Consider the following 10,011-nt stretch of genomic DNA (forward strand, 5'->3'; position numbering starts at 1 on the left):
GTGTGCAAAACATGCACTTGGTTGTCATTAGCTCACAGTATCTGACAGCTCGCATTATTTTACAAAGGCCCAATAATTGTGACTATTTAAGCACGATTAATAAAAGAGCCCTATGCAGGCGTCTTACTGGAAGATGTCTGGTCCGAAGACGGCGGCCAGCGTCCCGATGTTCCAGCTCTCCTGCTGAAGTGAAGCCACGCTGGCGAGGAAGCGGCACAGGAAACGCAGCAGGCCGTAGTTCAGCTGAGGAAGCTGCTGCAGCAGGTACTTCAAGTTTCTACACAGATCTTCTTCATTGCTGTAATCTGAAGGTTGTCAAAGAGAACAATACGGGTGATGATTACATGTGAGTACATTACATTACATTACAGTCATTTAGCAGACGCTTTTATCCAAAGCGACTTACAATCAGTAGTATATTACATATCATTCACCCATTCACACACTGATGACAGGCTACCATGCAAGGTGCCACCATCAGACTCTAACTAACATTCATGCAACATCCAGTCCACACCGATGGCAAGCCTTCAGGAGCAACTTTGGGTTAAGTGTCTTGCCCGAGGACACATCGACGGCCGAAGCCGGGTATCGAACCACCGACCCTCTGATTGGAGAACTACCTTGCTCTCCATTACGCCACAGCCACCCGAGTGCTTACATTTGTATATGCTTCATTGCAGGCAGAACATCTTACTTACTGTGATTACTTTTACTGGAAAAGGCTGTTTATAATTATCATCACCATTATAATTTATATGATTGATACATGCTGCAATAGATGTTGCAACAATGCTCCTTTTCATAACTGAAGTTGTGAATAATGGGTAATCAAGTCCTTCGTGTTCCTGCACGGTTGACCTTAAGATCCTTCACTAAAGAAAACATGCTGACACAGATAAGATTGATGTGCAATCCTCTGCGAGAGGTGAAATGAGGTGAAACCGGAGAAGGCATGAGGAAAATGTAGTGGTGTGGTAATGCCATTATTGCATGTAAAAGAATGAGGAATGAATGACATGACATGACGATTCCCTGCAAACTCCCCCACTGCTGTAATCTGCATGAAAGCCACAGAAACAACCATTATCATTACATTAGGATTAGAATAGATTATCTGTGATAAAAACAGAGGGCATGGCAAAGAGGAGGGAAAGAAACAGATACGGAGCAAATGTGGAAGTAGACAATACTCTTCTTAATTTGGTGCCTTGATTGGTCTGACTTTGCTAAATATCATAAAAGATGGAGGATAATGAGTAAACCTGGATGTTATTCAAGTCATGAACCTTAAAATTATTCGTAAAAATAACAAATAATAGGATATATAATATAAGAGGGAAATATCCATACAAACTTTGCTATTAGAGGGTCGGTTCACATTTTCTGACGTCTATCTTCATACAATACTCACATGCCCATTTATGTACATTGAATGCATTATTGGTCATGAAATCGTTTTACATGTACATATGTGCATCATCAAGACACACCATTAATGTACTTACAGTACTTCTTACCTCCTAGTGTTGTAAGAGGATCAGCTTTTGCCAGTTTCTACTTCATTACTTAACATTGCACTGTGTGCTCACAGCTCAGATAACTACAGTCTGCATGGCCTCATTGTAAACGCAAAATCTACTTGGGAGACAATAGTGTGTGTCTTGCATTTATAGTTGCATCCCTTTTTGTGCCTTGGTATTAGGTCAGCTTAGGCACTAAGCAGTGCTTTTGACAGACCGGTATGTCAGAAAAAGTTCAAGAGGTTAGAAAGAAAAGTGCTTTTGCAACAATCAAAAGCACTTTATTAACTAACCTCAAATTAGAGCCCCTGAAAAAAGATCAGTTGTTGGTTTAAAGTGGATAAAAAAAAGAGAAAGAGGGTGGGGTGACTGAGTGGGTGGAGAAATGGCCTGATAAGTGAAAGAAGCAGTCTTTTTCACACACCTTGATGTAGCTGTAGAATGTGTCCCTGTATGGCCGTTGGGATGACCGGCTCAGGAAGCTCCTGCAGGAAGAGTCGGAGCAGACTGACCGCTGAGGCCAGGTCCGCCTCCTTCTCTAGCTCCACCTCCTCACCACTGTCGTACCGCTGCCGCAGCCAATCCACACGCTCTGCGTTGCCGTTTACAAGGAAGAGCCCCTCCAGGTCCAGAAGACCTGGCGACACACAACACATGACACGGCATTAATTACTTAGGTTAAAGACATACTCATTACATCATTTTTTTGGACCTTAACATTTTCTTTGTTTTATTATTGAGCCATCGTCCACCTAACCTTGTGCACAAGTCAGGACAGACAAGCAGTGAAATACTAGAATAACAGCTATGAAGAAATGGCCTCCGCTCTGACAATCCTGCTACGTTGATTTCAATGGGAATGTCTGTTCTATGTCTATTTCTGTCGGTCAGACCCACTGAAGGATGTCAACTGCAGATGCAAGTCCTTCAGACAACCTGATGGCCTGATGGAACCTGTGTTTTCTTCCCAAAAGACAAAGTCTCGCTTCTAAAAACGAATAGTCTTGTTGTCAGCTTGTAAAGTAAAAAAAATGACACAAGTTTATTACAAGTAATCTGCTGCCATAGGGCGATCAAAGTAAAACCAGGGTGGGGGATGTTAATTAAGGATGAGATATGTAATATCAGTGTACAATGTGAGCATGAATATCATTAAATAATTCAGCAGGATAAAAGTAAATATATCCCTATAAAAATGTTGTTCATCTGATAAACATCATGTCCATAAACGTGCCAACAAGAACAATCATTTATGTCCTGCAGTGACTTTTCCTTTTGACTAGTTCTAGTGAAAACAACAACCAGTAACTAGCTGAATGGAAATACCTGGGAAATACAGTGTCGTCATGTGGTATTTCTGAGCTTTGGACCTAATGAAAAACCACCTGGACTCTAAAATACATAACTTGCTGATGTGTTGATGTAACAGAAAACTAAAGGCTCCAAAGAATAAACAGTAACTTATTTGGTCTAGAAATGCAAACTTGAATTTGATACCCAGCTAACTGAAGTACAGGGATCTGTGTGTCTGTGTGCATACAGGTGCTTTTGTTTAAGTGAACTTCTCCCCTATCAGCATGAAAAAAAAATATTGGCATGTCCACACTGACTGTTATGAATACTCTGTGTGATAAGATCAGTGTTTGTGATTAAAAGGACATACCAATTGCATCAAAAAGTCCCGTCAGGGCTTGAGCCAGTTTGATGACACATGATTTACATCATCATGTTTTTCCTCTTTTACACAATAAGGTTTCTGTTAATCTTGCATAATGTAATGTTCATATTGTGTCCTGTGAGGTCAAATGAATCTCCTGCAATGCTGTTTTGTGAACTTACAACAACTACTGCTGGTGGCTACTATAACAACTACTGCTCGGATTTGCACAAATTTAAATGAACTTGTTGCTATTCTTGGCTTTGTTTATTCCTGACGCATGCTTAATGTAACAATGGAGGAAATCTACTGCAGTGTGAGGTAAAAACAATGGGTGTGAAAGGAGAATGCTGATCAACCCGTTTGGGTAAATCTTCCCATTGGTTCCAGAAGAGAACGGTTGACCAATGGAGCCTAAAGGAGCTCAGTGTGCTTCACACAACCGAGTTTGTATGTAGAGTTGTCTGAACATGTCTAAAGGCAAAACTCCAGGGCTTTGCAAAAATATAAGGAAGCACACTTTCGGACAGACTATCCTCGGAGGAATTCATGGTTTTGCTCTAGGATGAAAAAGAGAGATTTTGTCTGCATACTTCCTCTCCTCTAAACCATTTTTCGTTCAACCATTGCTCCTACATGAAACTGTTATATTGAGGAACCAGGTCATGATTTCTGGAAATAGAAATTGCTGCTGAGTTTTTCAAATGTATTTTTTATTTTTTTGTGATTTGAGCGCAACAAGCCGAGCTCCGTATAGTCCCATTGTGTTCAAGAGAGGACGGACATCTCTACGGCCGATATCCCCCAAACTAGGCAACTCACACCAAAACAGTTAAGATTGATAAATAGCACTGCAACTAAAATGTGTATTTTTGTCCCTATAAAAGGCCTACAGTGATTCATTTCAAAACCGGTACTCACTGTTGGGTTCAGAGTAATATTTGTCATATTGTAAATACGTTTCAGTAATGTGGATATAATGACTAAGTGGGTAAAGGCAAATAATAGAACAGCCTGTAATGCAGACTTAAGAAGCAGGAAAAGACATCACTTTTGCCATATTACAACATCAAAATTCTAAAGCCATATGCTAAAGTCCCACACAAAGAACCCAGGGAGGTTTAAACACAAAAGGCAACGCTTCAAGATGTTTGAGTGTTAATGTTGTGGCTTGCAGATAAGGAAACGTTTCTTGGTGATTCCTCCTGATATATCTGTTCACACGCTGGTTTTCAATCTGTTAAGACCTCCAGCCAACAAAATGTCCTGAGGGACATATTTCATTTTACAACTCCACACAATAGCCTACATGTAGAGCAGCATTCAGTGATTGGGTCCACAATCAAAGCAAAGAAATGAAACAAATTCAATACCTTTTTTTCACATCAAAATGTCCATATTGTGGGTTAATGATATAATTGAAACATTGATCAGCCATATTTAACCCTGTGAAATATCTACCAGAGCACTTAGCCCTTGTTCAAATTGTATTAGCGATTTAATCTTTCACAGATGCCGCGGCTTTGGTCCGACACACCTTCAAGTGCTTTCCATTTCCAATCTCGGTCTTACATCAGATTCCTTTCTTACTTCATATTTTCAACATGCTGCTCCTTCTTAAAATCTCAGACATCACACACAAATCAAACAGGGGAGATGAAGGGCTCTTCACTGGCTGAATAACTTCTGGACTGGCAGCATCACCCTAATTAATGGGCCAGCAGAGGTCCGGGAGGATTAAAGTCTTATTACATAACCTCATATGGTTGAGCGGGCCCCGGTCACCTAAACCGCCAAACGGCTTCACTGGTCACTTGAGGGGAATTGAGTTGAAGATTCATTCCAACAGTGAGAAGGAAAAAAAAACGTACCCACTAGCTGGACATGTTTTACAAGGAAGAAATTAGAAAAGGAAAAGTTTTCTATTGTTTAACTTCTCACTGCAGAGTTGTGTTTGACATTCTTTCTTGATGTACTGGTTTCACAACCTCCAGGCCTAATTAAAACACTTATCCAACAGCCTTTCTAATACTTTATATATGATATGTAGATACATATTCAGTATGTATTGGATTTTTTCCGTTTGCTTGTCTTGTAATCTTTAAATCTCAACAATAATTCCATATTTATTCATAGGAAACTTCCTTTTTTTTTTTTTTTTTTTTTTTTTAAATTGCGAATCATTTAATTACTTCAGCATTTCCTTTAACTTATGGTTAGCATTTTTGCAGCAATAGAATGGCTTCTACTGTGAGACACAAAATAAATTGATTCTACAAATGAATCTCTACATGCATAGGCGATTTTGCACGGACCAGATATGATGAGATTCAGGGAAACAAGTTAAACAAATCTAAATGACTCAGTTTCTCTATTTCTCCACGGTTCACACCAACAATGCATCCTTAGCACAAAGAGGATTGACTGTGAAGGTATGTGGCCGAGGGCTTGGTGTTATGCAGCCAGCATCATCACCAGCTGAATGCAGATACATTCTGTCTGTGGCTTGTTAGTTAAAAAACTTGGATTATTATTATTATTATTTTTTCACTCAGCCTCTCATCCTTCAGAGCAAGATATCTGAACTGCCAACCTGCTCTTATAAAGACAGTGGCATAAGTTCCTGCTCTGCGAGGCTTGAAGAGAAATGTTCCAGGGGGGGATTGTGAGAATGGCCCAGGGACAAGACTTTGGTTGGTTCCTCTCTTCACTGTGAAGCTCATCTGTTTTCACAAGCGGAGCTGCAGTTGAGAGGCCTGTTATATAATAATGAAGGAAGTGGACCGTGGATCTGTCTGCCGGTGCATTCAGAGTTCATCTTATCACATAAACTGGATCTCCACTAACGACATATTTTGGTTTATCGTGATGCAAGGGCAGTCAACAGCAGCAGGGCGTTCTTGAAATACTGAAACATTAAAGAAGGTAATCAGATGTAACTGAGCACTCAGAAGTCTGCACGTAGAAGTGATAAGTGAGACACAAATGGTGGCATTCAAGTGGGCTTAAACTGGTATTCGTCTTGATTCTGCTCTCCCATTTCAATCTTAAATCATGTGAAATGTCACTATGATTCTCCTGAACTCCACGAAGGTGCAAAGACCTGTTTTACTCTACTGGACACGGGTTAAAAGAGCCGCTGTTGCTCATGGTGATAAAGCATTTGGTGCTTTAATAACAATGTTGGGCGGTTCCATCCCCCCTCTTGTCCTCATGACAAATTTCCGTTTAGCGTGACACTGAACCTCAAACGGCTCCTGATACAGAGAATGGGTTAAATGCAGAGGCCGTATTTCAATAGATGAGCTGTCTACAAATTGTATGCGACTAATTAAATAAAGTTTAAGGTACTAAAAGAATAGTTCCGCATTTTGTTTGAATGAGACAAAGTGTCAAATTTCTTCACTCAAAAGTTACATATTTTTGCACCCAACAAAAGCTGTGATGATTCAAAAATAATCCAATGTTATTATAATACCGTGAATTAAATTGAAGGCAATTACAAGACAATGTGAGCTCATAATACCTGGAGGGGATTGTAGGTGCATATTAATAAAGTGCAATACAAGAACATTGAAATGTTAATGATCTGAAGAGAACATTCTGCTGCTTAGGCCTGCAGAATATCCTCTCTTTATATGAGCAACTATATCACAACAGAGTGAGGTATGGGACTTTGAAGATTTTTGTCGAATCACTCTGCCTCTATTTCATAATCTAAAATTAAAAAACAATTTTATTCAGAGTGTAGCCACTTTGATCATTTTCATGGCCAAGAAGCAATTTCATAAAATATGCCTAGTTAAGCATGATCATAAGAAAATGAAAGTGGTGTTTCATTCAATAACTTTGCGGGAACTGTTTGCTTTCATTCCATATTTTTGGCTTTGGTTATATTTAGGAAGTAACATATAGGGCATCACTTCATTTCTCTCTGTGTGTGTGTGTGTGTGTGTGTGTGTGTGTGTGTGTGTGTGTGTGTGTGTGTGTGTGTGTGTGTGTGTGTGTGTGTGTGTGTGTGTGTGTGCGTATCACTCACCGTGCTCTTCGATGTAGTCGACGATGTTTTTCACCAGTGCAGGAACCTCGTGGCCACTGATTGTGTGCGTGCGTGTCACATCCTCCAAAGGAACGCCAAAAACACGCGTGGTGCTGGCTGAGCTCCCGCCCTCGTTGCCTGGCAACGGAGACACGCTCTTCCTCATGGCCGCTTCCTCCTCCTCACCACAGCCCCGCCAAGACCTCACGTCTTTAGAGGGGGGGGGGAAGAAATGGAAAGGAAGGAAGGAGATTAGAGAAAATTGTTTTAAAAGCATCACTTTTAATCTTTAGTCATAGACACACTAACATCATTGTCTCAACTTCTTACAACTATTTACTCCCCCAGAGGAGGTTTTAAATTACATAAACACAATTCCATGTGGCTGAAAGTCAGTTGTTTTTACACTTTGTTTGTTCCATAATCATCATTTGAAGGTCATTACTATAATTAAATTCCCTACAGTATTTGCCATCGTGAGTCCCTAGTTACCATGCAAAGGCGATGCAGTGAATGCCTGAGTCAGACAATGGGATGGAAATCAATGCAAAGCAAGCAAGAATGTGCAACAATCATTTTTTGTTCAAAGCTGGACTTGGTGAGTAATCTGAATGCAAACAGTGGCAGATGGAGTCCAGTCTACTCATCAGGAGAGGAGGATCATCACCATGTTGTTATGTTCTATTAATAAGTGACATTCAGTTGTTAAACATGTTGCATTATAACAAAATGTTTTTTTTTTTAGATATTTACACAGTCTCTACATGAAAAGTATTAAAAGCGAGAACTATAGAATACAAACTGTGCCTATGTTTGTCTTATCCATTCATTGTTTTGAAGTGATGTGGTCCTGCATGTGTGTGTGGGTGTGTGTGTGTGAACTCACCGTGTAGCAGTGAAAGTGTGTCCTATATTCTCCTCCCTTAGCCAGTGAACCACCGAACCATCTATGGCTGCTTCAGGTTGTGGCAGAAGATGAGCCGGTAGTTCCTCATTGACGGACCGCTAATCCCTCTTGCAGGATTCCCTTCTATCTACACTGAGGAAAGTCAGAGAGAGAGAGAGAGAAGAGAGAGAGAGAGAGAGAGAGAGAGAGAGAGAGGGATAAGGAAGAGGGGGCAGGAACAAAAGAAAAAGGAGATAATAGCCGAATGAAAAGACAGAAAGGAAAGGGTGGAGACAGAGAAAGAAGGAATCTGTTAAGTAACAATTCCTGGCATTTTTACAAACATGTTAAGCTATATTCTATTGGAATATAATGCAACAGTGTTTCAAGCTGTAACATATCTATAGCTTCTATATGTGCTGCTCTCAACAACTGAGGTCAAGTGTTTGCTAGAAAATATGGTATGGTGCATAAGAAGAGATGCACATTACACTTGCAGCAGCAGCAACAACAACAACAACAACAACAACAACAACAACAACAGCTGTTTCTGATAAAAAACAATCACTGTGATCTTATCACTTGATGAGTCTGTCAAATGATTCTGGTTCTTATCAAACTCTGGTGCAGATTCGTATAATTCTTCATATTAATTCAGTTTGAGAAAGAAACAAAAAGTATTGAAAGCCAAAAAATAAAGGCCTGTATTTTCAATAAGTTTAGCCTGATTAGTCATAATCAGTCATGTCATAAATAGCTTTGCACAGAGCAACGATACAAACTTAACTTTTTAATTCACATTACTCACAATGAGATTTAGAAAATGGTTGCTGCAATCAAAGACACTCACTGCAAAATAAGGTGCGTACAGTTAATTACTACATGGACTACAGAATAGACAGTTTGTTTAAACAGACAAAGAAAGAGTTTGTCCAAAAGAAAATCAACACAGCATTTGCTGCTTAATGCTATTATTTAATAATTAACATATGCCTACTTAACTACATGGGAAATACCCTTTTCCCAAATTTGGACGCAGATGACCAATGCAACACAAAATGAGGGCAAAAGATTGCACAAAGAAAAAAAAAAAAGCTAAGACATCAAAGACTAAAACTAATAAAACAGCCTGACTAGGACACACATCACTTTCATAAATGCCAGACTACACACTAATATTTGTATCAAAATCAAACCAATTAAAACCTGTTTTTGGTTGAGGAAAAATCATGCCAGGTTAATTAAAAAGCTGAGGTCCTCTTTTCTTCTCATTTAGAGATTTTGGTAAATGTCTCCTGTTTTTGTTTGCTGTGCTCCTCCGGTCTTTTTCTCCATTGTAAATGCCCTTTCCCCTTCCATTCTTTCTTATCCTTCTTCTCTCTCCTTCCTATTTCCCTTCTCTCCTTCTTCTTCTTTAATCTCATCTTCCTACCTCGAGGCTTGTGATGTTACGTTGTCCAAGAGTCTGCTGGACGCGAGGACTGAATAAAATAATTAAACCGACACCGGTTAGGCTCGAAAGCCCTGCGCGTGTGTGTGTGTGTGTGTGTGTGTGTGTGTGTGTGTGTGTGTGTGTGTGTGTGTGTGTGTGTGTGTGTGTGTGTGTGTGTGTGTGTTGCATGTCCGTACATGCCCCAAGTGAATGTGAGCAAACTGTCACTTTGAATCTGGGTACGTTCGCTGTGTACCTGTTAAAAAGCTGGCACTCGCTGCAGGCAAGTGTGTGGTTGTGTGTGTACGAATGTATGTCTTAAAAAGGTGCTGCATTTTAATTTCAGAGCCTATTCATGTCTCAGGTAATGGCCTCCACACGGCTCACAACATGGCTACGGCTGAGTCAGCGGCTCGCAGCTAACAGTGAGAAAGATTGCTGACAGAGCTAACAGTGTCGCCGGAAAGCGTTATC

General features: G+C 40.1%; 1 protein-coding gene across 1 annotated transcript in view; it reads right to left on the bottom strand.

Annotated features, from left to right (window-relative positions):
- Positions 1 to 7,385, bottom strand: part of fam13b (family with sequence similarity 13 member B) — a 49,547-nt gene extending 42,162 nt beyond the window's left edge. The window contains 3 exon segments of the mRNA XM_054597205.1: positions 128 to 305; positions 1,948 to 2,160; positions 7,220 to 7,385. Of these exon segments, the coding sequence (XP_054453180.1) occupies positions 128 to 305; positions 1,948 to 2,160; positions 7,220 to 7,385 (557 nt within the window).
- Positions 7,386 to 10,011: the final 2,626 nt, after the last annotated feature.

The sequence above is a fragment of the Anoplopoma fimbria genome, chromosome 4, assembly GCF_027596085.1.
Source record: "Anoplopoma fimbria isolate UVic2021 breed Golden Eagle Sablefish chromosome 4, Afim_UVic_2022, whole genome shotgun sequence".
NCBI lineage: Eukaryota > Metazoa > Chordata > Actinopteri > Perciformes > Anoplopomatidae > Anoplopoma > Anoplopoma fimbria.